The sequence below is a fragment of the Tiliqua scincoides genome, chromosome 3 (assembly GCF_035046505.1).
Source record: "Tiliqua scincoides isolate rTilSci1 chromosome 3, rTilSci1.hap2, whole genome shotgun sequence".
NCBI classification, from domain to species: Eukaryota; Metazoa; Chordata; class Lepidosauria; order Squamata; family Scincidae; genus Tiliqua; species Tiliqua scincoides.
This window is the reverse complement of record NC_089823.1, coordinates 17430392-17456226: the sequence shown is the minus strand read 5'-3', so window position 1 is coordinate 17456226 and position 25835 is coordinate 17430392. Positions and strand designations below refer to the sequence as shown.

Genomic DNA, 25835 nt, shown 5'->3' with positions numbered 1-25835 from the left:
GACCATGAAGGGCGGGGCCTGTGCGGAGGAGGCTGTCTTCGACCGAAAGGGGCGGGGCTCGATGGGGGCCTGTGTGGAGGTTCAGTCTTCTACCAAAGGGGGCGTGGACTCCAGTAGCCCTGCCCACTTAACTGTTTGCCCTGTACGACTATTGTAGCAAGTCAATATGTTCTATCGTGCCTGTGAGGACTGTATTCAGTCTTTTACCAATGGGGCGGGGCTTGGTGGGGGCGGGGCCTGCGAGGAGGGCCCACCTAAGGCTGCAATCCTGTCCACACTTACTGTGGAGTAAGTTCCATTAACTATAATGAGACTTAATTCTGAGTAGACTGGCATAGGATTAGACTCTAAGGCTGCAATCCTGTCCACACTTACCTGGGAGTAAATTCCATTGACTATAATGGGACTTACTTCTGAGTAGACAGGCCTAGCATGGGGCTCTAAGGCTGCAATCTTGTCCACACTTACCTGGGAGTAAGTTCCATTAACTATAATGGGACTTACTTCTGAGTAGACAGGCTTAGGATTGGGCTCTAAGGCTGCATTCCTGTCCACACTTACCTGGGAGTAAGTTCCATTGACTGTAATGGGCCTTTTCTCTGAGTAAACAGGCATAGGATTGGACTGTAAGGCTGCAGTCCTATCCACACTTATTGGGAATAAGTCTCACTGGCAATAATGGGGCTTACTTCTGCGTAACATGCATAGGTTTTCATTGTTAATTTCACAAAATATTAGATTAGAGGCAGCACAATAAGAGTTATTGAAGTGAGTAATTTCAGAAAGAAAGTATTGGGGCTGGGGTCGAAGGACAGGATTTCATTCATTTAAGAAAGAAATGGGTGCAAACTAACAAAAAGGATCACCAGTTTCTTTAATATCCTAATCTCATAAGTAAGTGTCTCAGTCAAATCAGTGTACCAGATCCCCTTGCCATTTATTTAGCAGAAGGGCAGATTCTTCATTCCAAGTGTCTGAAATGTTACTGCACTGTTCTAATGAGCACCTTTTGTAGTTTTTAAAAAAATCTATACTGCATGTGATTCAGTTCAGTTTTATGTTTTTATCGATGCAAACGCATCCAACAGATGGGAACATTTCAAGAATGCCGTTTACAACACCGCCTTGTCCATATTTGGCAAGAAGACCAACAAGACAGCAGACTGGTTTGAAGCCCACTCTGAGGAGCTGACCAGTCATTGAGGAAAAGAGGAGAGCTCAAGCAGCATACAAGGCCTGTCCCAGTGAGCGCAACCTGCAGGTCCTCCGAGGTGCTCGCAGCAAAGTCCAGCAGACTGCCAGGAGATGTGCTAACGACTACTGGCTCCAGCTCTGTTCCGAGATACAGATAGCAGCTGACATGGACAACATCAAGGGGATGTATGATGGTATCAAGCAGGCCCTAGGTCCAACACAGAAGAAAATTGCCCCTCTGAAGTCTGCAACAGGCAAGGTCATCCAGGATCGGGTGCAGCAGATGGAACGCTGGGTGCAGCACTACTCTGAGCTATATTCCAGAGAAAGTGTAGTCACCGAAGAAGTGCTGAACAACATTGAGTGCCTGCCTGTGCTGGAGGAGCTTGACAGTGAACCAACCCTAGAAGAACTTCACGTGGCCCTGGACTCCCTTGCCTTTGGCAAGGCACCTGGAAAAGACAGCATCCCTGCTGAAGTCCTAAAGTGCTGCAAAGAGATCATCATCACTGAGCTGCATGAAATCCTTTGTCTCTGCTGGAGAGAAGGTGGAGTACCTCAAGACATGAGGGATGCAAACATCATCACGCTGTACAAGAACAAAGGCGACAGGGGTGACTGCAACAACTACCGTGGCATCTCTCTCCTTAGCGTTGTAGGAAAGTTGTTTGCCCGAGTTGCACTAAAGAGGCTCCAGGTACTTGCAGAGAGCGTTTATCCAGAATCACAGTGTGGATTCCGAGCCAACAGGTCCACCACTGATATGGTATTCTCCCTTAGACAACTGCAGGAGAAATGCAGGGAACAACGACAGCCACTCTTTATAGCCTTCATAGATCTCATGAAGGCTTTCGACCTGGTCAGCAGGGATGGCCTCTTCAAGATTCTCCCCAAGATTGGATGTCCACCCAGGCTCCTCAGCATCATCAGATCCTTCCACAAGGACATGAAGGGCACTGTTGTCTTTGATGGCTCCACATCAGACCCCTTTGACATCCGAAGCGGCGTGAAGCAGGGCTGTGTTCTTGCACCAACCTTGTTTGGGATCTTCTTCGCTGTCCTGCTGAAGCAGGCCTTTGGAACTACAACAGAAGGCATCTATCTCTGGACCAGATCAGATGGAAAGCTCTTCAACCTCTCCAGACTGAGAGCAAAGTCCAAAGTCCAGCTGAAATGTCTGCGTGACTTCCTCTTTGCTGACGATGCAGCTATCACTACCCACTCTGCCAAAGATCTCCAGCAGCTCATGGATCGTTTTAGCAAGGCCTGCCAAGATTTTGGACTGACAATCAGCCTGAAGAAAACACAGGTCATGGTTCAGGATGTGGACTCACCTCCCTGCATTACAATCTCTGCGCATGAACTGGAGGTTGTCCATGACTTTGTGTACCTTGGCTCAACGATTTCCGACACTCTTTCTCTCGATACCGAGCTAAACAAGCGCATCGGTAAAGCAGCTACCACGTTTTCCAGACTCACAAAGAGAGTCTGGTCCAACAAGAAGCTGACGGAACATACCAAGATCCAGGTCTACAGAGCTTGCGTCCTGAGTACACTTCTGTACTGCAGCGAGTCATGGACTCTTCACTCACAACAGGAGAGGAAACTGAATGCTTTCCACATGCGCTGCCTCCGACGTATTCTCGGCATCACCTGGCAGGACAGAGTTCCAAACAACACAGTCCTGGAACGTGCTGGAATCCCTAGCATGTATGCACTACTGAAACAGAGACGCCTGCGTTGGCTCGGTCATGTCATGAGAATGGATGATGGCCGGATCCCAAAGGATCTCCTCTATGGAGAACTCATGCAAGGAAAGCGCCCTACAGGTAGACCACAGCTGCGATACAAGGACATCTGCAAGAGGGATCTGAAGGCCTTAGGAGTGGACCTCAACAAGTGGGAAAACCTGGCCTCTGAGCGGCCCGCTTGGAGGCAGGCTGTGCAACATGGCCTTTCCCAGTTTGAAGAGACACTTGGCCAACAGTCTGAGACAAAGAGGCAAAGAAGGAAGGCCCATAGCCAGGGAGACAGGCCAGGGACAGACTGCACTTGCTCCCAATGTGGAAGGGATTGTCACTCCCGAATCGGCCTTTTCAGCCACACTAGACGCTGTTCCAGAACCACCTTTCAGAGCGCGATACCATAGTCTTTCGAGACTGAAGGTTGCCAACTATGTGTAGCCCCTTCACATAAAAACAAAACAAAAATCATGAATCTGATAGTAAAACATTTCAATAACAGCAATAAATGTTTTCCGCCAAAATCCCATTAACAAACATAAGTAAAACAGCAATAAAAAAGATTACAATAGATTTAAAATTGAACCAGCCTCAGAACCTCAGTATTAAAAAATGTTTGAATTTAAACCTCAGTATGGATAGCACCAGGCAAGCAGTCCTGGGGAGGGTGTTTCAGAGCCGGGGTGCCATTGCTGGAAAGGGCTGTATCACTGAGGTCACCATTGGCTCAGGAACTACCTAACCTGTGAAGGTGGAGACACCCAAAGCAGGGCTTCCCTGTTGATTCAGAGCCCAATCTTATGCATGTCCACTAAGAAGTAAGTCCCATTATAGTCAATGAGGCTTACTCCCAGGTAAGTGTAGATAGGATTGCAGCCTCAAGGGGGTGGATAGGCTCTTGAGGAGAACAAGCATTCCTCCTACAGATAGGGCCTGATGTGTTAATATGAACTTTGATCAGAAACCAATTGATCACATTTGCCTTTTCTGCCAAAGTTCTCAAGGTGGTTTACAATTTAAAACAATAGGTTACAATCTAAGACACATGATACAAGAGGAAAAAAAGAGAAGAGAGTAAGCAAATTCTGGTACCGGCTCTTTATGGGATTATTATGTATTTATGTATTGTTGGAAGAAGGGCTGAAATATACTGTAAGGGGTTCATTTTAAATAAATGCATCTGATCATTTAACAAATGTTTCTACTACTTGTCTCCAGCAGCAGCCCTCAAGATAGCTTACAAATCAATTCAAACAATTTAAAATATCCCAATAAATCATTAAGAACAAACCAAAACCAGAATAAACAGCGAACCACCATGGCAGTAATGGTGCCCAATCCTATCAGCTAGTAATGCTGGCAGAACAAGCTGCGTCCTTTACGACTGCTGTAAAAGTGCTTCTGGCAGCTTGCAAAGTAGCACCCTGCCAGAGCATTGGCAGGAAGGCTAGGATTACGCCACAGGCACTTCCTATTAGAAATGAACCCATGAAACTTAGGGCACTCTGTGTTCCATGTGTAAAAACCAGAATCACTTTTGTAACTGGTCTGTAGTAAGTATGACACAGCAAGTAAGAGTCAAACAGCCAAACTGGAATCTTTATTCGCAACTCCCTGAGTCTTTTCTTCTTTCTTTGGTTCTCTCCCCTTTTCTCCTCCCCGCAACTGATGGCTCCTCTTCCTTTTCTGTCCTTTCCTGCCAGGACTTTCTGGGGACAAACTTATAGGGAAAGAACTATTGCTATAAGGTACAACATTCACATGTCCCAAAATATACGTACAGTATGTGTTTTTCTACATGTATGTTTTTAAATAGGTACCATTTTGGATTGTGTAATATCCTGTACATCCTCTTAGTATTTGACCAGGAAATAGGTTACAATATGAAAGTCTTATTGAGGTCAGCCGTACTTTTTCAGAGTTACTATGTGCTGGACTGCAGATTATTTCCAGATGATCAGAGTCTGAAACTAGCCGTCCTGATTTGTACTGTTTTTCTCTCCACATGAATATATCTCTGCACTAGGCTAGAAACTGACAACTCTCTGTTGGGGTGAACCTGTCAGAGCCCCCAGTTGCCAATCTCCTCTCTTCCTCATGCTCTAAGATTCTTACAACTGCTTGAAGAAAGGGACAAAAGAAGACCTCAGTGTATAAGAGGATGAACCTTACCTTTCTCATGCTGATGCATTCTGCCTTCAAGAGAGGGTTAAAGGTAGGAAGATCCAGACAGCGGGAAGCCAGAAGGGGAGCAGTTTCTTGCCACCTAGTGTATTGTGTCCCCTTTCCTCATTCTGCTTCCCACCTCCCACATCAAGTGATATGAAACAGGGAGAAAAGAGAAAGGGTGTTTGGGATCAGGGGGCAAACAACTGGGGAAATGATTTTCAGGCACATCTTCCGAAGTGGTCTGTTTCAGAGGGCTAGGGCTAAAGCCAGGACATGGATTTGGTTACTCCTAGTTAACCCATAAAAAAAAAGATCCTTCCATTTACTCTTGCAGAACATTGGCACTGATCCAGAAACCAAATGACTATTTTCACATTACTTTAAGTAGCGACTTCTCTACATTAGTAGTAATTGCTTTTAGGATCAAGCCATTTTATGCTTTTATAACTGCTTTTGGGATCAAACCGTATGTGGATTACATAAAGTCAATTTTATATAAGTTTTCTGAATTCCGGACATAAAAGGGTTGGCCTGCTAGTGAATGTTTGTGCTGTACACATTCCTGAATTCTTAACTCAAGACTTCATCAGCTTAGTGGACAGCATTTTCCAAGGCTGTTTGAAACCTTTTGAAACCTTCTTCAGCTCAGAGATGTTCCAGTTTGATGCCTCTTTACTGATCTTCCTAAACATATTTTTCCTTTGGGCCAGTACTGTGTTTGGTAATGTCAAGCCATGTTCTGCAATGGTAAGGTTTGCAATGTATTGCCTTGACGAAGTTGTGGAAACATAGTGAGACTGAAGAGAGGAATCCTGCTTTCAGCATGCAATTTTTGTTTGGGAGGGCTATTAAATATATAGAGAGCAGTTGAGCTCCTATTGAAAAAGACTCTGCGAAATCTGTTAAATAAACTGCAGGTGCTGATCTAGTTGGGTTTACAGTTGCAGAGGTAGAATAAAGAACCCACTAAAGTTACTGGGAGTTCTGCCTTTAATTTCAGCAAGGGCAGAACTTTGCCGAAATCACCAGGTTCATGATAAAAGTGGAGCACAGGGACCTCTTTAATGATAACATATGTTTTTGCAAACTTTGGGTTAGACAAGTTTAAACCAGCATTAAAACCAAAATACCATTATTTGTTTGGGGGCATATTTACTTATGTTGTAAAAGAAAAAAACCTCAACTTTGATCCTCTGAATCTGAGATGGTCTTGCTGTACTTTTACAGTAAATTCAGGACCTCCAACTGGCTTTCTACAGAGGCTTCTTGAAATCTTTTCCACAAACAGGATGACATTTCAGTGTAGTTATATTTCTGACTTTCAATTGTTGCTTTTTAACTAAAGCTCTGGAAGAGCTGACATGAGGTCTGGGTGCTTTACAGTTTGTTTATACGACAGGGAAATTAGTTCACAGTTAAGCAGATTTCTTAAAAATTGCTTCCATCTCAGTCCTCCATTTACTGCAACTGACATTTACATTCATCTTTAATGTGTTTGGGCTCAGGATGTCCATGACTCTTTACCCTCAGTAATTGCTGTACACTTTCAGTAATATTCAGTGTTGTACCAGCACATGACCGGTGTCAGATGCCGAAGATCTGGAGACTGGAGTCTGGAGGAATAGTTAAAGGCATTTTAAAGCACAGTATGTATTTTCATTTTGGAAAAAAATAACCAAAAGAATCCAGTCTTATCAAAACTATAAACTTTGAAAACTGAATATTTCTTTAAAAGGGGGAGGAAGGAATTTGGAGGAAATATTTGGAGAGCCAGTAGCATTTTTTTTCCTTGCTTCTGGAAACTGGACAGCTCAAGATTGCAAGAATACAAGTTTAAAGCTTTCTCTTTTCCTTTATTTTTATGCTAAAAAAGATGTTTGAAGAGTAACCATCAGCACTTAATTCCTAAAGTGAAAGTGCTGGACCTGCTTCAAAAGTCATCTCCTTTGCTCCAGGAATCTCATCCTTCAGGGACAAGAGAAACCCCCCTTTTGACATTTTCAGAGGGCGTTGTGTTCTGTATTATTATTTCATGAGTTCTTTGGCTGAGTCCAGGAATTCAAAACAGATTCTGGGGTTTACTTGGCTCAAAGCAAGTCCTGGTAATTCCCAGTTTAACAATTTCAGAGCTCTGCTAGCTCATAATTTTTCTAATCTGGTTACATACCACACCATCTTAATCTGAAGGGAGCAGAGAGATTTTTGTCTCTCTTTTTTTTAAAAGTTTGACTTTTATAACCTTCACTTATGGGCAAGTAATATCACATGTTTGGAAAACAAATTCTAAACATGATGGGGCAAAAGAATAGCTGCCTCCCTTCTCATCACATTTGCTCATAACATTTACGTGATGTGTACATCTGCTGATTCCTATACATGTATGCTTGATAATAAACATCCCTCGTCCTTCAAAATGGGCATGAGTGGTGGTTAAAGTTTGTGTGTATCAGGCTGCAATCCTATTCACATTTAGCGGAGAGCAAGTCTCACTGAATTCAATGGGGTTTACTCAGGTTTTGTGTCACCTAGTGCAGGAGGCTAGTGCATCACCCCCATGATGGACCTCCTCCCATGCAGTGGGTGGAGCAACATCCCAAGAGGTAGGCAGGGTGATGCACCATCGCCCCCGCTGGTTTTTTTGGCTATAACTTTTGATAGAATAGTTATATTTCATCGTGGTTTGTTTCACTGCATTCTGCATGAAATTACACATTGATTGATATATAACATGAAGGTATAATTGAAAAATCAACATTTTAAAAATTTTGCCGAGTAGCGGTGTCACTCCCCTCCTCTGTGTGCATCACCCGGTGTGGCCTGCACTCCCTGTACCCCCTAATGATGCCACTGGGTTTACTTCTGAGAAGATATACATGAGATTGTATTATCAGATGCACCGGCATAGGAGGGTCTGTACCTATGCAGCATGCAGGTGCTTTATAATTAGTCTGTGGAACTCCTTGCCACAAGAAGTAGTGATGGCATCTTACCTAGATGCCTTTAGGAGGGGATTGGACAAATTTCTGGAGAAAAAGTTCATAACAGTTTGCAAGTCATAGTAGGTATGTGCAAGCTCCTGGTTTAAGAGGTAGGCTACCTCAGATTGCCAGATACAGGGGAGGGCCCCAGGACACAGGTTGTGTCTTATTGTCTTGTGTGCTCCCTGAAGCATTTGGTAGACTACTGTGAGATACAGGAAGGTGGACTAGATGCGCCTTTGGCCTGATCCAGCGGGGTTTTTTCTTATGTTCTAAGAAACAAAGTTGGGCAACTAGGGCAGGATAGATGTAATCTTGCTGCCCTCACATGTGTTGGCTTTTTCCAGTTTCCTCAATTTATGCATAATTAATCTGTGTTCTGTACAGATTTCTTTAGTTTTCTTTCTTGTTCGGTTTCACAGGGTACTTCTGAAGCTACAGCTGTGTTGGAAGAGAGAACTGGTCCAGGAGCGACTAATCAATCTGCGGATAAATCACAGGAAAATAAAAAATGCTCAGTACCCTGTGACTTTCAAGCTAAAATATTACGGGAAGAAAAACATTTCATGTGTAGTATGTACCTTTTATTTTAATGGTGCAGTCCTATCATTTATGTTGCAAAGCCAACCTATGCAATATTTCCAGAATCGCATAATGTATGTATTTTGCTGTCAGTATTTGTATTTTATAAATTTAGGGCCATTTCATTCATTCATTTTTGTCACTTCCTGGTTTAGGGCACAATACTAACCAATATTCCAGCACTGACCTAGCCGCAATGCAGGCCCAAGGTAAGGTAACAAACATGCCCTTACCTTGAAGCCCCCTTGACTGCCTCACCACTGCAGGATCCAGTGCACGCCACATTGGTATAGCTATGTCAGTGCTGGAAAGTTGGTTAGGATTGCGCCCTTTTTATCAATCTGAGATGACTTGCAGGTAGTTAATCAGCCATCTTGGATTATTTCTTACAGATTGAACTTTTTTATGGCCCAGTGTGTACTCACACTCAATATTTTCTCTGAAGATAGTTCACATATTGGCCCCGGATTCATCCATTGGTGTATGTCAATGTGTGAAACATCCCTTAAAAATATTTCTGTAATGATCAAGAATAGTTGTTGGCAACCTTCATTCTCGAAAGACTATGGTATAGCGCTCTGAATGGTGGTTCTGGCACAGCGTCTAGTGTGGCTGAAAAGGCTGATTCGGGAGTGACAATCCCTTCCACATTGGGAGCAAGTGCAGTCTGTCCCTGGTCTGTCTCCCTGGCTATGGGCCTTCCTTCTTTGCCTCTTTGCCTCAAGAATCAAGAATATTTGCCTCTTTGATCAAGAATATTACTTCAGTAACTGTTCAAGCCATAATTTAAGATAGGTCTGTTCTACTAATTTATGAGAGGTCAATTCTGCTAATAGCCTATTGCAGATGGCGAAGTTGAGGCTGAGAGAAGAGTGGCTTTCGTATAGCCACCTAGTGAGCCGCCTAGCTAAGCTAGTTGCTGACATGAATTTGAACAGGGGTCTGTCTGGCTCACAGCATATTCACTACTATACCAGGTCAAGTATAGTGTGTATGTGCTTCCCACACCCTAGGCGGCGAAAGATAGTAGACCACTTCCTCACTTGAATGAGAAGCCCTTTGGATATCTTCCTAATTGCTTTGGAACTACTTATATATGAGTAGCTCCCACATGGGTGGGAAAATGTTTAAATGACCTAACCATTTGAGTTGGGGGTTGATTATGTGAATTTTGCCCGTAGAAACTACAACTGAGTAATCAACATTTTCTCAGCCATATGAGAGCCACTAATGGATAAGCAGCTCCCACAGGGCTGGGAGAGCATCTCTAGGTCACCTGAGTTTCATATCTAAAGCGCTAATGTGGGGTTTGTCTACCTCAGGACATCATTTCTGTTAAGTGTGTGTGTGTGTGTGTGTGTGTGTGAGTGAGTGAATGAATAATTCATTGTTTTAAGGTCAACTTGTTTTAATTCTTTGTTTTAAGGTCATTGTTTTATTGGGGGAGGGGTTGGTGGTAAGTGGTGCATTTTAAAAGAATTCGTTGTGACTACTTTTTAATATTTTGTAATATCTGCAGCAATCTTTTCAAAACAGTTCATTCACGCACTATTTTTTAATCAAAGGAATTTATCCTTCTGGCTTTAATACCTAGGCTCTTCTGTTTCAATAATCACTCAGTGTGTAGAATCATTGAACTGCTCAAAGATATTGGTACACCTGATGAATGTGTGGTGTGACCCACTGACCTTGCTAAATTGCGACTCTTGCTTATACACTTGACAGTTTTCAAGAAAAGTTTCTTCTGTCCATGAAAGCCTTTTTCTGTATTTTTTTTAGGCAGGAGTGAATGGTGGGAGAGTACAAAGATAACAGAAGTAGGAAGTGATTCTGAGATGCTGACTATAGTGGGATCTATATGAGAGAAGATTCTTTGTCTCTTATTCCTTGTACAATAATACACAGGGTAAATAGGGGAAGATAGGTACATAGATATACTATCACAGGTAAATGGGGAAGGTGTTGGATGTACAACATGTTTAAGCTGCAGCTCTGAAGCACTTCTTGGTGGCAATTGCTTTCAGTTTCATTTGCTAAAATAGGTTTAATAAAATACATTGCACTTCTTTGTATTTTACGTTTTCTGTTTCTTGATCTGATCAGTATGTATGAATTATGTACCTCCCATAATTTCCATTATGGGCCATGAAATAATCACAGGTACACCAGTTTCTTGAAGTTACTGCAGACAAAAGTGCCCTTCCATGTTAGAGCAGGGTGGTGGGTAATTGTTTGCTGTAGGTTTACCCCATACTTCTTCTGTCACAATTAAAGGTCCATAGTTGCATAAACAGAGCTGATACTTAACAATTGCATCTTGCCATAGAAACTTCTGTTAAATTTCTTTGTGTCATTTTAGTAACTTTAAGAGTTACTAATGATGGTATGTTTATTTAAAGGAAAGTTGCAGAGTTCTCTAGTAGAATATACAAGGAGCACCAAGAAAATGATAAGGAACATGATGGATGATCACCAGTCTTCTCTGGATTATCTTTCTAATCAGGTACCTCTTCTGATTTGCAGACTGCATTCTATTCTAGGACTCGAGTTACTGAATAGTCTTCAGCCAAACTAAATCTCAAAATGTAGTTTACAAACTTTGGGAATCCTTTTCACAAAAACAGCTTGTACTGCTGTTCTTCAGCAGCTTGTACTTGGTTGTTTGGTACTACTGTGGAAAGCAAATGACTGTTCCTCATTTCATACTATTCAAAAAGTATCATTGTAAATAGACAAGAGGAAACAATTAATGTCAGTTCAACTCCAGATTAGAGTCTCCTGGAGCTGTGTGCAATAGTTGGTTCCCAGTTTAGAATATTTATTCAGCAGATGAATCAGTTTGAGCATGGACAGGTAGAGATTTTAAATCTATATTCTTAAAAAAATTACCTACCAACTGGGCACAATCCAGGCAAAGTTAAGCATTTTTAAGCCACCTAACAGTGATTTTGTTAACAGCCCTATAATTACTAGGGACTAACATCCCAATCCTATGCATAAGAACAGCCCCACTGGATCAGGCCATAGGCCCATCTAGTCCAGCTTCCTGTATCTCACAGTGGCCCACCAAATGCCCCAGGGAGCACACCAGATAACAAGAGACCTCATCCTGGTGCCCTCCCTTGCATCTGGCCTTCTGACATAGCCGACATATGCTTCACAGTGCCCGCTGGAGTAGCAGCGCCAAAGCAACTATAGCTGTACCCACTGGGTGCTGGGAAGCCACTGGGACTCTCCTTGGGGGAAGGGGACTTTCATCCCCTTCCCCCGCCGAGGGAAGCCCCAGCCCCGCAATGGGTCTCCTCACATCTGTGCAGGCTATTTTGCCAGCGCAGACATGAGAGCCCCCGTGTCGGGCCTTCCAGCCCAACAGGGACTTCAGGATTAGGCGGAGTAGGTCTCTGTTGGTCCCACCCCCTCCTGCCCTAGTTCCTCTCCCACCCCACCCTCTTTCCACCCTCTACCCACCTCTCCCCAGAGGCAGCACTGCCACCTGGTGGTTTCACTTACCCCCGGTGGCAGCATGTCTTCCTCCTTCCAGCACTGGGCCCAGCATCTGACTAGTGCGGGCCCTGTGCCAATGCTCCCTATTCCCAGGTGCCATGAACGTGTTTTGTGACATGTTTACAGAACCCAACACTGACGCTAGGACTCAGCACCAGCATTAGGTAAGTATAGGACTGGGCCCTAACTCCCTTTGAGAAACTTGGTGTAGCTGCCTGTGAAAGCTTGAACAAGGGTCAGCGGTCAGGATGACAACTGTACTATTAGGGAAACAGAGAGAAATAGAGGTTCTGTTCATCCTGTCTATGTAAACCATCTTGAGTCTATGAAAAAAGCTCATAAATGACCTGGAGACAGGGTTGAGCAGTGAGGTGGCTAAGTTTGCAGATGACACCAAACTTTTCCGAGTGGTGAAGACCAGAAGTGATTGTGAGGAGCTCCAGAAAGATCTTTCCAAACCGGCAGAATGGGCAGCAAAATGGCAGATGCGTTTCAATGTAAGTGTAAAGTCATGCACATTGGGACAAAAAATCAAAACTTCACATATAGGCTGATGGGTTGTGAGCTGTCTGTGACAGATGAGGAGAGAGATCTTGGGGTGGTGGTGGACAGGTCGATGAAAGTGTCGACCCAATGTGTGGTGGCAGTGAAGAAGGCCAATTCTATGCTTGGGATCATTAGGAAAGGTATTGAGAACAAAACGGCTAATATTATAATGCCGTTGTACAAATCAATGGTATGGCCACACCTGGAGTATTGTGTCCAGTTCTGGTTGCCACATCTCAAAAAGGATATAGTGGAAATGGAAAAGGTGCAAAAGAGAGCGACTGAGATGATTACTGGGCTGGGGCACCTTCCTTATGAGGAAAGGCTACGGCGTTTGGGCCTCTTCAGCCTAGAAAAGAGATGCCTGAGGGGAGACATGATTGAGACATACAAAATTATGCATGGGAAGGATAAAGTGGATAGAGAGATGCTCTTTACACTCTCACATAATACCAGAACCAGGGGACATTCACTAAAATTGAGTGTTGGGAGAGTTAGGACAGACAAAAGAAAATATTTCTTTACTCAGTGTGTGGTTGGTCTGTGGAACTCCTTGCCACAGGATGTGGCAACGGCATCTGGCCTTTAAAGGGGGATTGGACAAGTTTTTGGAGGAAAAATCCATTATGGGTTACAAGCCATGATGTGTATGTGCAACCTCCTGATTTTAGAAATGTGCTATGTCAGAATGCCAGATGAAGGGAGGGACCAGAATGAGGTCTCTTGTTATCTGGTGTGCTCTCTGGGGCATTTGGTGGGCCGCTGTGAGATACAGGAAGCTGGACTAGATGGGCCTATGGCCTGATCCAGTGGGGCTATTTTATGTTCTTATGTTAAATGCTGTAATAAATAAATACATATAATAATTCTCAGTATCCCAACAATTTAAAGATATTTAAACATTCTTCTTGTAAACACACAGATCAATGAACTTATGAGTCGAGTTATGCTTTTAAATGCAGACATGTCTAGAAAACCATTGGATGTATTTCCTCATCGAGCTGTTCAGTCTCATGGTAAGAACTTTTTCTGTCTAACCTTTATAGTGGGGAGGTGGGGGAGGAACCAATTAGAACTTCCACAAAGATCTTGAAGTAATATACATTCGTCTAGTAATGGCACCATAATTCAGAACTACGAGAGGATGGGCAGGAAACAGACTCTCACAATCTGTTACCAATTAAGCTTCAGGCTTCCCAAAGTTTGGGCTGAGTTGCAGTGGCTCATATCAGTTCACCATCAACAGATAGTCCTCCCACCTTTTTCCCCATTCCCAAACCTTACCCTGGTAGGGCCTGGGTGGTGGTTGAGTAGGCCTCATGTAAAAGGCTTCAGCACTGATTTTTAGGGCCTGGATCTAGGGATTGTTCTTTGCCACTGATAAGCCTGGGCAATGGAGTTCCCAATGCCTGCCTGTTTACTTAATGACCCAATCCTAAGGGCCATTTAAGTTGGCCCAAGTCCCCTGCTGTAGGCCAGAGTTGTGCCATCAGGAGTGTTGGGAGGCTGGATTCAGCCTCCACAGTGCCGACGCAGGGTAGGTTCACAACAGTCTGCCTTAGCCATTGCGGGGGTCTGGGGAGGGTGTGGGGAGGGCATTCTGGGGGCATTCCAGGGCAGGGGGAGAGTGGGCAGTGGGTGGGCCAGTAGGCAACCTGAGCCCAGGAGGGAGGTGGTGCCAGGATCCAGCACTTAGGCCAGGTCCTAGTCACCATCCCAGGCGGTCCAGGCTAATATCAGGCTGCTCAGATCTGCGCCACCTATTTAGGCAGCGCAGATTCAAGTAGCCCCATTTGGCCCACTGCTCCATTACTGGGGGTAATTACTTCCCCTTGCCCTGAGTTGTGCCACAGCCAGCCCCAACCCTGCTCTGGATGCAGCACAGGCTGGCTGGCCTCCCTGCTCCAGGGCAGGTTAGGATTGAGCTGTAATTGAGATAAGAGGCGTTGGGAGCTCTGTTTTCCAGGTAGCAACAAACATTTCTGATATATTACTACTGTGAACCTGAGAAATGGAATTCCCAGTGCTATCAAGCTCAATTTGTTAAGCAGAGATCCACTGGGAACACCATTTCCGTGGTTACAAAGACTGTCCAGTCTGTTCTGTAAAGAAAAGGTCCCTGCCGAAGCCCTCCACATCAGTCCAATCTGCCACTCACCAGGTAAGTTTTGGCAGAAGGGGGTTGTCAAGAGGGCTGGGTTTGGTCTTTCCAGGCTTTCTCAGAGAATGACCTACAGGTTTTTCCTAGAATTTTTTTGAGAAAGCACAGGAAAAAATTAGGTAATAAAGCAAGTCGGTGGAATTTATTTTCCACTAGTCCTATGAAATACTTAGCAAGTAGCCACTGATTCATAAGAATGGGCCAAGAGTCTATGGTCCAAATGACACGACACACTATAGTTGTGTGATATTAACTTGGTGGTTCTTCATTCATTGCAAAGTGTCATTTGGGGGGGGGGGGGCACTTTTCAGTGGAGCCAGAGAAAAAGAGAGGTATTTGCCTATCATTTTCTTTGCCCACTACTTTTCCTCTGAAGCCTCCTCTTCTTCTTCCAGCTGCTGTTTCTGCTCTTGTGTTCTGGACTTACATTTAAATTGCACATACTAATATGGAACTCAAGTAGGGAACTGTACTTGGGGAAACAATGACCATCAGGGAAGTGGTTAAGTCAGTGATTCCTTTGTTTGCATGCTTACTTTTTTTGCTCATTTTTTACAAATCTTAACCTGAACATCATGTTGTTCATCAGGTTTGGATTGCAGTGACATTAAAGATACTATTGGCTCTGTGACAAAAACTCCAAGTGGACTCTACATAATCCATCCTGAAGGTTCAAGTTACCCCTTTGAGGTAATAAACTTTTGTTCTTAGTTACTCTTTGCTTGGGGGAAAAAAAAACTGTTTTATTTTTGTTATGGCATTCCTGGAAGTGGGGCATAACCCTAATGCCTGCGTGAAGTGGCCCCTCCTCTCCTCTTCAGAGCCATTCGTGGCTTCAAAACCCACGTGAAAGTGTCTCCTCTGCTTTACTTTCGAAGTCCTGAATGGTTTTGACTGTGAGAGATGCTTTACATAGGCGTTCAGGTGCCTGAAAAACTTGGTGTTTTGCTCCCTTCCAGGAATGCCAATGTGGTGGAATGAAATAAATCTCAGTCTTTTTAGCTGCACTATAATCCCAGCATCTACTGAGCCACTACCAACATTTTTATTTCAGTGAGGGTAGACAATTGTTCTCTTGGAAGTCCACTGGAAGAAGAAAGTGTATTCTAAAAATCTCCACCTTGTACAACATGGTTACCCTTGTCTAGTGGTTGCATAAGTGGTTATCAAAATTCACTGACAGTTGCATGAAATAGTAGAAAATCAATGAGCCCAAGGTTTCCGATATTCCTCATCTCCAATGCGCTGATAATAAAAAAAAAGTTTTTTCCAGAAGTGAAAGCTAATGATGTGGTTCAACTCTCACTGAAACAAAGAGGAAAATTTCTACTAACTTTAATAGATTTGGGGTGCAGTTCTGGGAAACCTGCAGCCCTGGAATATCTGAGACAAGTGCACACAATTTATTTTACAGCTTCTGGAGAGGTGGCTGTGTTAGTCTGTTGTGGCAAAACCAATAGAGTCTTGTGGCATCTTGATGCATTTGGGCTACAGTCCAAGAAAGTTTATGTTATAATAAATGCATCAGCGTTTAAGGTACCACAAGATGTTCTTGTAGGCAAATGTTATGTATTACCAGGGTAAGAACAAATTCGACTGGTGGCAGCTTTATGATTATAGAAGTCGGGTGCGGGGGAATAATAGGAGCAGCCTATTCTGTTAGCTATATCCATGATCAACCAGATTGAATGTTATATTTGTCCACACAGATATATCCTAGCAAAGACTAGAAATGCAAGAAAACAAGAAATGTGCGCTGTGAACTCTCCAAGGCTCTTTGAAATCAAGGCAGCTTCAAAATTTAACAATGTGGGACACACACACACACACACACACACACAAACACACACACACTCTCAAACTGAGCTACTGCTGAATTGCAGCCGTTCAGGGTGCCCATCTACATAAGAATCGATGAAGTGTCAGTAATACTTGCAAAGGAAATGAAGCTTTATTAGCAGATTAATTAATATTATTAATATTATTTATTATTAGAACTTAAAGCAGAGAAGCGTGGGTGGGAAGGGAGTGCTGAATCACTCTCCCCCCACTGCTTTTTGCTCTCAGCCTTGTCCCAGTGATTGGTTTTTTCCTGGTGAAATTTGCTCCTGGCCTCAGAACCCCCACCAGGAGACAGTGAAGCTGGAGGGGGCAAAGCACTAAGTTTTGCAGGTGCCTCACTGCTCCATGTGAACGGCCCCTCCCCTTTGGAGCCCTTCCAGGTCGATAGAGCAAAACAGAGGTCTATACCCAGAATGGCTTCAAAGGGGAGGAGGAGGGGCACAGTGAGGCACCTGCAAAACTTAGTGCTGTGTGCCCCCTCTAGCTACACTACTGCCAGGAGGTAAATGGGAAACATGAGGGAGTGCAAGCAGGAAGTGGCTGAATAGGGAAAAGATCAGCACCTCTTCGCACCCTCCACTATTCACCCTCCCCTATTTACCTCCTGCTTTATAAAGAGTCTAGTTCTAAGAGGCAAGTCTGCTGCCATAACGTGTACTTAGTCCTTCAGACTCACGGCAGGATGAGTTTTAATGTGTGGCAATGCTTCTTCGCTATGCTATGACTCCACAATCTGGAATGCCTATCACCGTATTTCTGTTTATGAGAACTGAACTGGCCTGCCAAACAAATAATACTCCCTCATGGACCTGGTCCCAGCAACGTTGCTTTAGCCAGCTCAGCCTTTTGTGATTACTAAAGACCGAGAAAATCTGTTTTGCATTCTTCAGTCCAGGCCTTTGGGATGAGTTCTGTGTAGAGACAGTACGAGGAATAAAAAGAAGGTGGGGTGTTCGTGGGCCTAAGTTTATGGGCCTGAGGTGGTACTACTGAGTACTTTCAGAACTGTCAACCTTGTGAGATTATGGAAAACTAATTTTCAGAGGTGCTCATTGCCCTCAATTAGTAGCACTTTCAGGGCCCAATCCTATCCAACTTTCCAGCTCTGGTGTAGCCACAATGCAATCGCGTGGTAAGGGAACACATCTCCGTACCTTGAGGAGGCCCCAGTGACTGCCTCTCCACCGCAGAATGCAGCATACACCCCACTGGCACAACTGCACCAGCACTGGAAAATTGGATAGGATTGGGCCCTAAATCATTCTTTATAAAATTTCTAATTAACTGCTTTTCAGCATGATGGGTGGGATAGAAAACAAGTCCACAAGGGAGGGGGGCCCTGCTGGAAGAACAGCGGGAAGGGCCTTCCTTATGGTGGCGGCGGTGGCATTACTACCATCCTAAAGCTTTTTAAAGCTTGTAGTAGGATATGCATTGAATTAACAAGCAATTGCGCCTAGGAGCTGTCAGGGCTAGAGAGGGCTGAGATACTGCCAGCATAGCCGTACCACTGACAGGGCCAGCCCAATCATGACCTGACTTGATGCAGCTTGCTAGTATGGCTTGCTGATGCAGACGGTGGAGTGAGAAGGGGCAGGGGATGTGTCATGCCCTTTACCCCATGACTGCTGCCACTGCCATGTCCCTCCAGCCCACCACAGATGCAAGCCACATTGGCTCACTTCCTGCTTACTCAAGCAGAAAGTGGATCATCCACTTTCTTACCAAAGTTCATTGTGCAGTTTCTGCAAACCTAAAAGTGTGGGACTTCTGGTTTTAGTTAAGGGACTGTCAGACCAATCCTATGCAAGATTGGGCTGTTTTATGTAGCGCTCATTGCGGGTTGGGAGATTTATGCTTAGCTCTCCTGAAACTCCTGAAACTGAGTATGTGTTTGTCTACCTTTAGCTTTACTTTCCCTTGATATCAAGATCTCCAAGGTGACGTGGTTGCTTTTGCCCAAAGTTCCTGACATTTTCACTTCCTGTTATTAAGGATTAAATCCAATTGTTAATTATGCATGTGTTGCAAGAGTCCAGGAAAGCTTTCTTTTTGAACCCCAGTCCAAGCAGCCAGATGGAACTCAGCAAACAAATGCTGCGTTTGGGAGGGCCAATCTTAGATTGGTTGGCTGAACTAAACAGAACCCTGAGAATTCGAGATCCATCACAATGACTCTACCGGATTTCTTTCCTAAAAGATCAGATTATGCAGTAGGGGTATCCAAACTTTTTGGCAGGAGGGCCACATCATCTCTCTGACACTTTATATCTAGGGGCCGGGGAGAAAAGGAATTAATTAACATTTCAAATTTGAATAAATTTACATAAATTAATATATTAGAGATGGTACTTATATGAATGAATGAAGGTCTTACAATAGCTCAAGGCCTATAAGAGGCCTTGCACAAAGCAAGGCCGGCCTTTCCTTCACTGCTGCTGCAGCATCACAGATGTGAAACAGCAAGCAGTGAAGGGAGCCCTCTTCCCACATCTCACGCAAGAGGTCAAACAGTCACCCTCACGCTGAGAACAGTTGCGTTGAGCCAGTACAGGACAGCAGAGCACAGCAAGTCTCCGGAGGGCCAGAGACGCATTGGAGACTGGGAGCTCCCCACCAGCCAGATTGGGAGTCCCTGAGGGCCACAAGTGGCCCCCGGGCCAGGGTTTGAGCACCCCTGCAGTAGAGGGACATTCCTAGGCGCTTTGCATGACCAAATGCATGCAGTATCAGGTTGTTGGGGATCCTGTGGCAAAGCACTGCATTAGGTCCCCATCATCCTCTGATGGTGCATTGCATAATGAGGGTTGGTGGGGGGACTGGTCTGGGCTAGTGGACCCCCTGATGGGCCCATAGCAAGTGCTTGACCTAGTTGACCCCTGATGCAATCCCTGAGAAGAATTACTGGCTTTGCTTTGCAAAACTGAGCATCACAAGATGTTGTGATGCTACCAGGTTGCAGGTCTCCCATTGTCTTGAGTGCTCCCTGAGGCATCTGGTGGGCCACTGTGAGATACAGGAAACTGGACTAGATGGGTCTTTGACCTGATCCAGTGGGGCTCTTCTTATGTTAACGTCAGAGTTCATGCAGATCTGTTTTATATCTAGAGTTTGATTTGGTTTGCTTTTAAAGAAACGTGTCAGTCAGCTACATTACTAGTTGGTTGCATCAAGGGTCTTTATTCATTTTAGGTATTATGTGAAATGGAATTTAGAGGAGGAGGATGGACAGTGATTCAGAAAAGAACTGAGGGAATCGTTGAATTTCAAAGGACGTGGTCTGACTATTTGGATGGATTTGGTGATCTTTCAGGTACCAACATGCCATTTTTTATTTTTTTTTGTAATCCGAGCTGAGCTAGGGATATACACGAGGAGTATGTCTTTGGCTGAGTGGGGAACTGCATGCTCAAACTATTCTTAGCCCAATTCAGCAGCTAGGGCTAGGTAAGGAAATGTGGTAATGGAGGTGGGTGAGTGGGAAGTTAAGGAGTGTGGGCTGAAGCAAGAGAGATGAGACAAGAGAGTGTAGGGTATCCTCTGGTTTGGAAGCTCTGCCTTCTTTTTTCTCTTTGGCTACTCAGCACTCTCTCCTGTCCACCTCTATGGTCAGTCTCCCCATGGCGTAGGGGCAGGGCCCCGCCCTTCTCCAGTTGATGGGCGACTCGGAGGATGAGTTCTGGGAGCTCCGCTGGAGGTGGGAGGAGTGGCAGCGGCACTTTCAGCCAGTAGAGCCAGAGAGGCAGTATGACGGCAGAGGACGGCCCCAGGAGGAAGCTACAGCTGCGGCACAGCTGGAGGCATGGAGGGGAAGAAGAGGGTGGCAGACAGTTTGCATGAGTGGCTGCAAGGGGGCAGGTTCTCTGTCACAACCCCCCCAGGCATGCTGCCTGGAGACACTTGACCCCCCCCCGCCCCCTGAAGTACAGTAGTGGGGTCAGGAGAAGGCTGTAGGGCAGGGGTGCTCACACTTTTTTGGCTCGAGAGCTGCTTTGAAACCCAGCAAGGCCCGGAGATCTACCAGAGTTTTTTTTACAATGTTTGCGCCATCATAACATATAACATTTATGTGTACAATGTATGTTGGTGTACCTTGAGCCCCACTGAGTATAACAGGACTTACTCCTGAGTAGACATGCCTAGGATTAGGCTGTGAGGCTGCAATCCTAGCCACACTTACCTGGGAGTAAGCCCCATTGAGTACAATGGGCCTTACTCCCGGCGTTTCCTCCCAGAGGCACCTGAAGGGGGGGGTCGGCACTCCGCGATCTACTCATTTTGCCTTGCGATCTACCGGTAGATCGCGATCCACCTATTGAGCACCCTGCTGTAGGGTATGGGGAAGGGCTGGGGTCTCCTCATCACAAAGAATCCCCCCATCAACTGCTCTGCTTGTGGCATTTCATACTATGTTATGTCAAGCAATAAAAAGAACACAACCAAAGCCCCACACATGCAGGAGCTTCCCCAGGAAGATGAAGCCCACTCAGAAAAATGTGTGGACATCTCCCGCAGCTTCTGAGAAATGGTGCTCAGGGGAGCAAGTGGGAGGTCGACGGTTGTCTGAAAATACGCTCAAAATTTCCATCATTCGTTTGTGCTAACAGACTGAGTGAGGGTGACTTGGAAAGCCATAAATCTTGGCTTCTATTCTTTTAAAGTTTATTTTAATTCTGTTTATAGGGGAATTTTGGCTCGGGCTCCGGAAGATTTTCCACGTAACAAACCAGAAAACAGCCAACTTCATGCTTTACGTAGACTTGGAGTCTGAAGATGACACGTATGCCTATGCATCCTACGACAGCTTTTGGTTAGAGGATGAAGCCTGCTCCTTTAAAATACATCTAGGACGCTATTCTGGAAATGCTGGTAAGACTTGGCTGTGCAAAGCTGCACTGCTGTAAAATGAAAGGCTGCAAATAAGGAAGTCACACTAGCTGACAAATAACTTGCAATGCAGTGTGTCTTTGAATGGGAAATTGCTAAGAAAGCATTAGATCTGGGGTCTTTTCCTTACGATCGCCTTTGTTTTGTTCAGAATAAACACCAATTAAATTATGCCTCATGTAGTCTGTTATTAGAGTCTGATCTAAAGGCAAGGCAAAATATAGGTATTCTAAAGTATGTAGCCTTCATTTTTAGAGAGCCGTCATTTGTGAGACACCTCTAGATGTTATTCACATGAGTTAATGATCCTGGAAGATATATCATCAGCAGTAAGTACTGAAACCAGTGGCATAGCTAGAAGGGGTGCAAAGCAGTAAATTTTGCAGGGAGCCTCAGTGTGGTGGCAGGGGCTGCAGTATGCAAGCTACCCCTCCCCTTCTGAGCCATTCTGGGCAGGGGGAGCAAAACAGAGGCATTCTGAAGGGGAGGGGGAGAGGCTGCTTGCATGCTGTGGCAAGGCTCCCTACGAAACTTACTGCTTTGCACCCCCTGTAGCTACGCCACTGACGGAAACTGTTACAGATCAATACTGAGAAAAGAGGTTAGCTGCTAAATAATGAGGTGTCCACATGCAGACCAGCTGCTGGTCATTCTTCTTGAAAACGAACTCTTCTATGGTATAGCAAATATTATTTGTTATCCTCAGCAGAAAACAATGCAGCAAGAGAATGAAATCAAGTTGCTCAAAGAAAAGATTGTGGCACTCTTATAGGAAGATGAGAAAATCAAATAGCTTTCCTGTTAGAAGTCATATAAACGTGTACATAAATAGAACATGTTTATTCCTTATTGTGCAAGATGTCTTATTTCTACAAATTCTTCCTCTCTCCCAAAAACCTGTTATAATAACCTGAAGCATGTAGATTAAGCAAACAGTGTTAACTATCCACACTGTAGATCATTTGAACGGCACATTAAGGGCCAGTTCAAACAATACCTTTTCTCATTCGTACAGAAATTTCTGAATGTCCCCGGGTGTAAGTCTGCAGACGCAGCTATAACATGTGAACCAGGAGCTCCCAGGTCTTGGCTAACGATGTCAGAGGCACATTTTCCAACTGCTGAGATGACAGATGTTCTCATGGCCAAGATACTTAGCTCCCAGTTTAGATGTTCATTTATACTGCTTTGGGAGGATTTGCCGTGCGGTGATCTGTGTATCTGAAAAAAAATGAGTGAATGAATTTACCCTTGGGGTGCAGGGAGCATATATATAAGCGAACAAGGAACCTCTGCGAGAAAGGGCCCTAAATTTCCAAACACGGAAATGTAAGAAAGCGCATTTATATGTTACAGCAAGAGTACAAAATGCAGAGAGTGTCAACAATTGCAAGCTGGGCTGTCCTACTGTTATGCAAAGTGAAGCACCCCATCATTTTTTGTATTGGCAACCTTCAGCCTCGAAAGACTATGGTATCACGCTCTGAAAGGTGGTTCTGGCACAGCGTCTAGTGTGGCTGAAAAGGCCAATCCAGGGGTGACAATCCCTTCCACACCGGGAGCAAGTGCTGTCTGTCCCTGGTCTGTCTCCCTGGCTATGGGCCTTCCTTCTTTGCCTCTTAGCCTCAGACTGTTGGCAAAGTGTCTCTTCAAACTGGGAAAGGCCACGCTGCACAGCCTGCCTCCAAGCGGGCCGCTCAGGGGCCAGGGTTTCCCACTTGTTGAGGTCCACTCCTAAGGCCTTCAGATCCCTCTTGCAGATGTCCTTGTATCGCAGCTGTGGTCTACCTGTAGGGCGCTTTCCTTGCACGAGTTCTCCATAGAGGAGATGCTTTGGGATCCGGCCATCATCCATTCTCACGACATGACCGAGCCAACGCAGGCGTCTCTGTTTCAGCAGTGCATACATGCTAGGGATTCCAGCACGTTCCAGGACTGTGTTGTTTGGAACTTTGTCCTGCCAGGTGATGCCGAACCACCCCACTTCAGGCAGAAGAGTGTGGAACACCATTTGAGAGGAGCAAATTGTCATTTATTTTGTTTATTATAATATTTGTGCAACAATTTGGGTGTTCTGGCTCAGCACTGAAATGTTTTGTGCTATTTCTGTTCACAAAGGGATGTTGGGAATCCCTCAGACCTCTGGTGGATGTCCAAAAATACAGAGATAAACCATAAATGTTTATGGAGGTCTGGTCTAGAGGGTACAGCCTCCATTTGCCTGAAGATAACATCCACAAGGTCGCCAGTTCGAGGCCACCAGCACCGTGCGACCTTGAAGCAGCTGACAAGCTGAGCCGAGTTATTCCATCTGCTCTGAGCGTGGGAGGATCGAGGCCAGAATGTGAAACCAGCTCAGAAAGAAACATCTGAATGTTGTAGTTCTGAAAAATAGAACCTTCTTTCAATTGTAAAAATCCCTATGGGGATTTAAATTGCCTGCCTGTGTAGGCGGTATATAAATACCTGTATTATTATTATTATTATTATTATTATTATTATTATTATTATTATTATTATTATTATTATTATAAATGTGGGAAATGTCAGGAGTTCCTGAAGTTAGTAGTGGGAGTCCCTGGCTAGGTGCATCACTGCCTGTGTGTTAAGTAACTATAAATTCAGGTTGAAGTGTCTCCCTAGATCAGCGGTTCTCAAACTCTGGGTTTTGACTTGATTTTTGGTGGGTTGCGGGGCTGACGCGACCTGGAAACTGCAAGGCATTTTGGACCATGTCACACTCCAGAATACCTTGCAAGGCATTCTTGGCCACATCACACCCCAAAATACCTTGCGGCTTCCGGATAGCGCCGGCTCATGACCCACTTTGTGGGCCACTTCATGCTTCAGAATGCTTTTCAGTGTTGCATTCTGGGGCACAACTTGGAAGCTGCAAGGCATTTTGGGGCATGACAACACCACTTCTGACGAAGTGGTTCACAGCAGTAAAAAGTTTGAGAACTGCTGTCCTAGACATTATTCCTGGGTACTAGGCTTATTCCACCCACCTGGACTGGCCATTAGATCTACCCAACTGGAAAAACCATAAAGACTTCAATCTGAGACTTTCCTAGGTAATGATAATCTTTCCTGACTCCTGTCTTCTTTTGATCTCTGAACTGACCCCCTGCCCCAGCCATGACACCTGAAATGACTGCCTCCAGCTCTGAACCATGACTTGGCTCTTGGTACCCAGGGCTCGTAACAGAGGCACTTAACATAAGGCTCTTCCAGTTGTAGAGATTTTGAGCTATCATTGCTGATTATGTGTGATATAGACTAGCAGTGATTGATTCCCTTCCCCAGCCCAAATGTGATTTGCAGGGGACCAGAACTTCCAAGTTCCGGCTGCTCACAGTATGGCATGTTTAATATGTGAGGCCGAAATTATTTATACATGTGCACTGAATTGTGGTTAAATAAGTTTAATCAGTTTCTTTGGCTTTTCTTCCCATAACTCAGGTGATGCATTTCGGGGGAAAATAAAAGAAGATAACCAGAATACATTCCCTTTTAGTACATTTGATGTAGACAATGACGGTTGCAATCCGGCGTGCTCTCTCCAGGAGCAGGCGGTAAAGAGCTGCAGTAACTTTAGTGAGAAAACAGGCTGGTGGTTCAGCCAGTGTGGCCTTGCGAACCTCAATGGCGTTCACCGGTTGACAAGGAGGATGCTGGAGACAGGGATTCGGTGGGAAACCTGGACAATGAACGGCAAACCATTCAAAATTAAGTCTGTTTCAATGAAAATCCGAAGAACGTATTTCAGATAACACAGCAATGTAAAGAGAAAAGTATCACTTTCTGAAATTAGGCGGTTTGAGAGTTCATCTCAGTTTGAAAGGCAAACATTTTCGTTTCACAATCTGTTTTTAGAAATATTAATGGTGTATCCACATTACTCTGTAATTGCACTTTTCAGTCGTTGATGGCTTCTTGCTTTAGTGTTTCCGTTACACTGCTCAGAAAGCCTTCAGCATGATCTCTCAGATTCCAGCTTTTTAGTATTGCCCATCTTTGTTACCTTTGGAAGCGCCGGCAGATTTAGTAAAGATCCAATGGCTGTACTAATTCAAAATATCAATGTGAATTTTATAAAAGGGACTTTAACATAATCAAAAATTTGCTGCAGATTATTGTGCGGACGGGGTTTGGAATTTTAAAAAATGGGCAAAATAGCAGTTGTGTCATGAACAAAACTGCTTTCCTGATGGGAAGTAATGCATAAAT

At 44.6% G+C, this 25835-nt stretch overlaps 1 protein-coding gene across 1 annotated transcript; it reads left to right on the top strand.

The window, feature by feature from the left end:
• The first annotated feature begins 4 nt into the window (after positions 1-4).
• On the top strand, positions 5-25378 carry ANGPTL5 (angiopoietin like 5). Its single transcript, XM_066619539.1, has 9 exons — positions 5-113; positions 5686-5852; positions 8506-8656; positions 11065-11168; positions 13638-13731; positions 15466-15566; positions 19911-20031; positions 21402-21587; positions 25068-25378. Exons 1-9 carry the CDS (start codon positions 5-7, stop codon positions 25376-25378), a joined length of 1344 nt encoding a protein of 447 aa, XP_066475636.1.
• The last annotated feature ends 457 nt before the right edge of the window (positions 25379-25835 follow it).

Coding starts and splice junctions, on each gene's coding strand:
- ANGPTL5 (XM_066619539.1), top strand. CDS start 5: ATGAAGGGCGGGGCCTGTGCGGAGGAGGCTGTCTTCGACCGAAAGGGG. Junction 114..5,685: donor CAAAGGGGGCGTGGACTCCA/GTAGCCCTGCCC, acceptor TCTTAACTCAAG/ACTTCATCAGCTTAGTGGAC. Junction 13,732..15,465: donor TCGAGCTGTTCAGTCTCATG/GTAAGAACTTTT, acceptor GTTGTTCATCAG/GTTTGGATTGCAGTGACATT.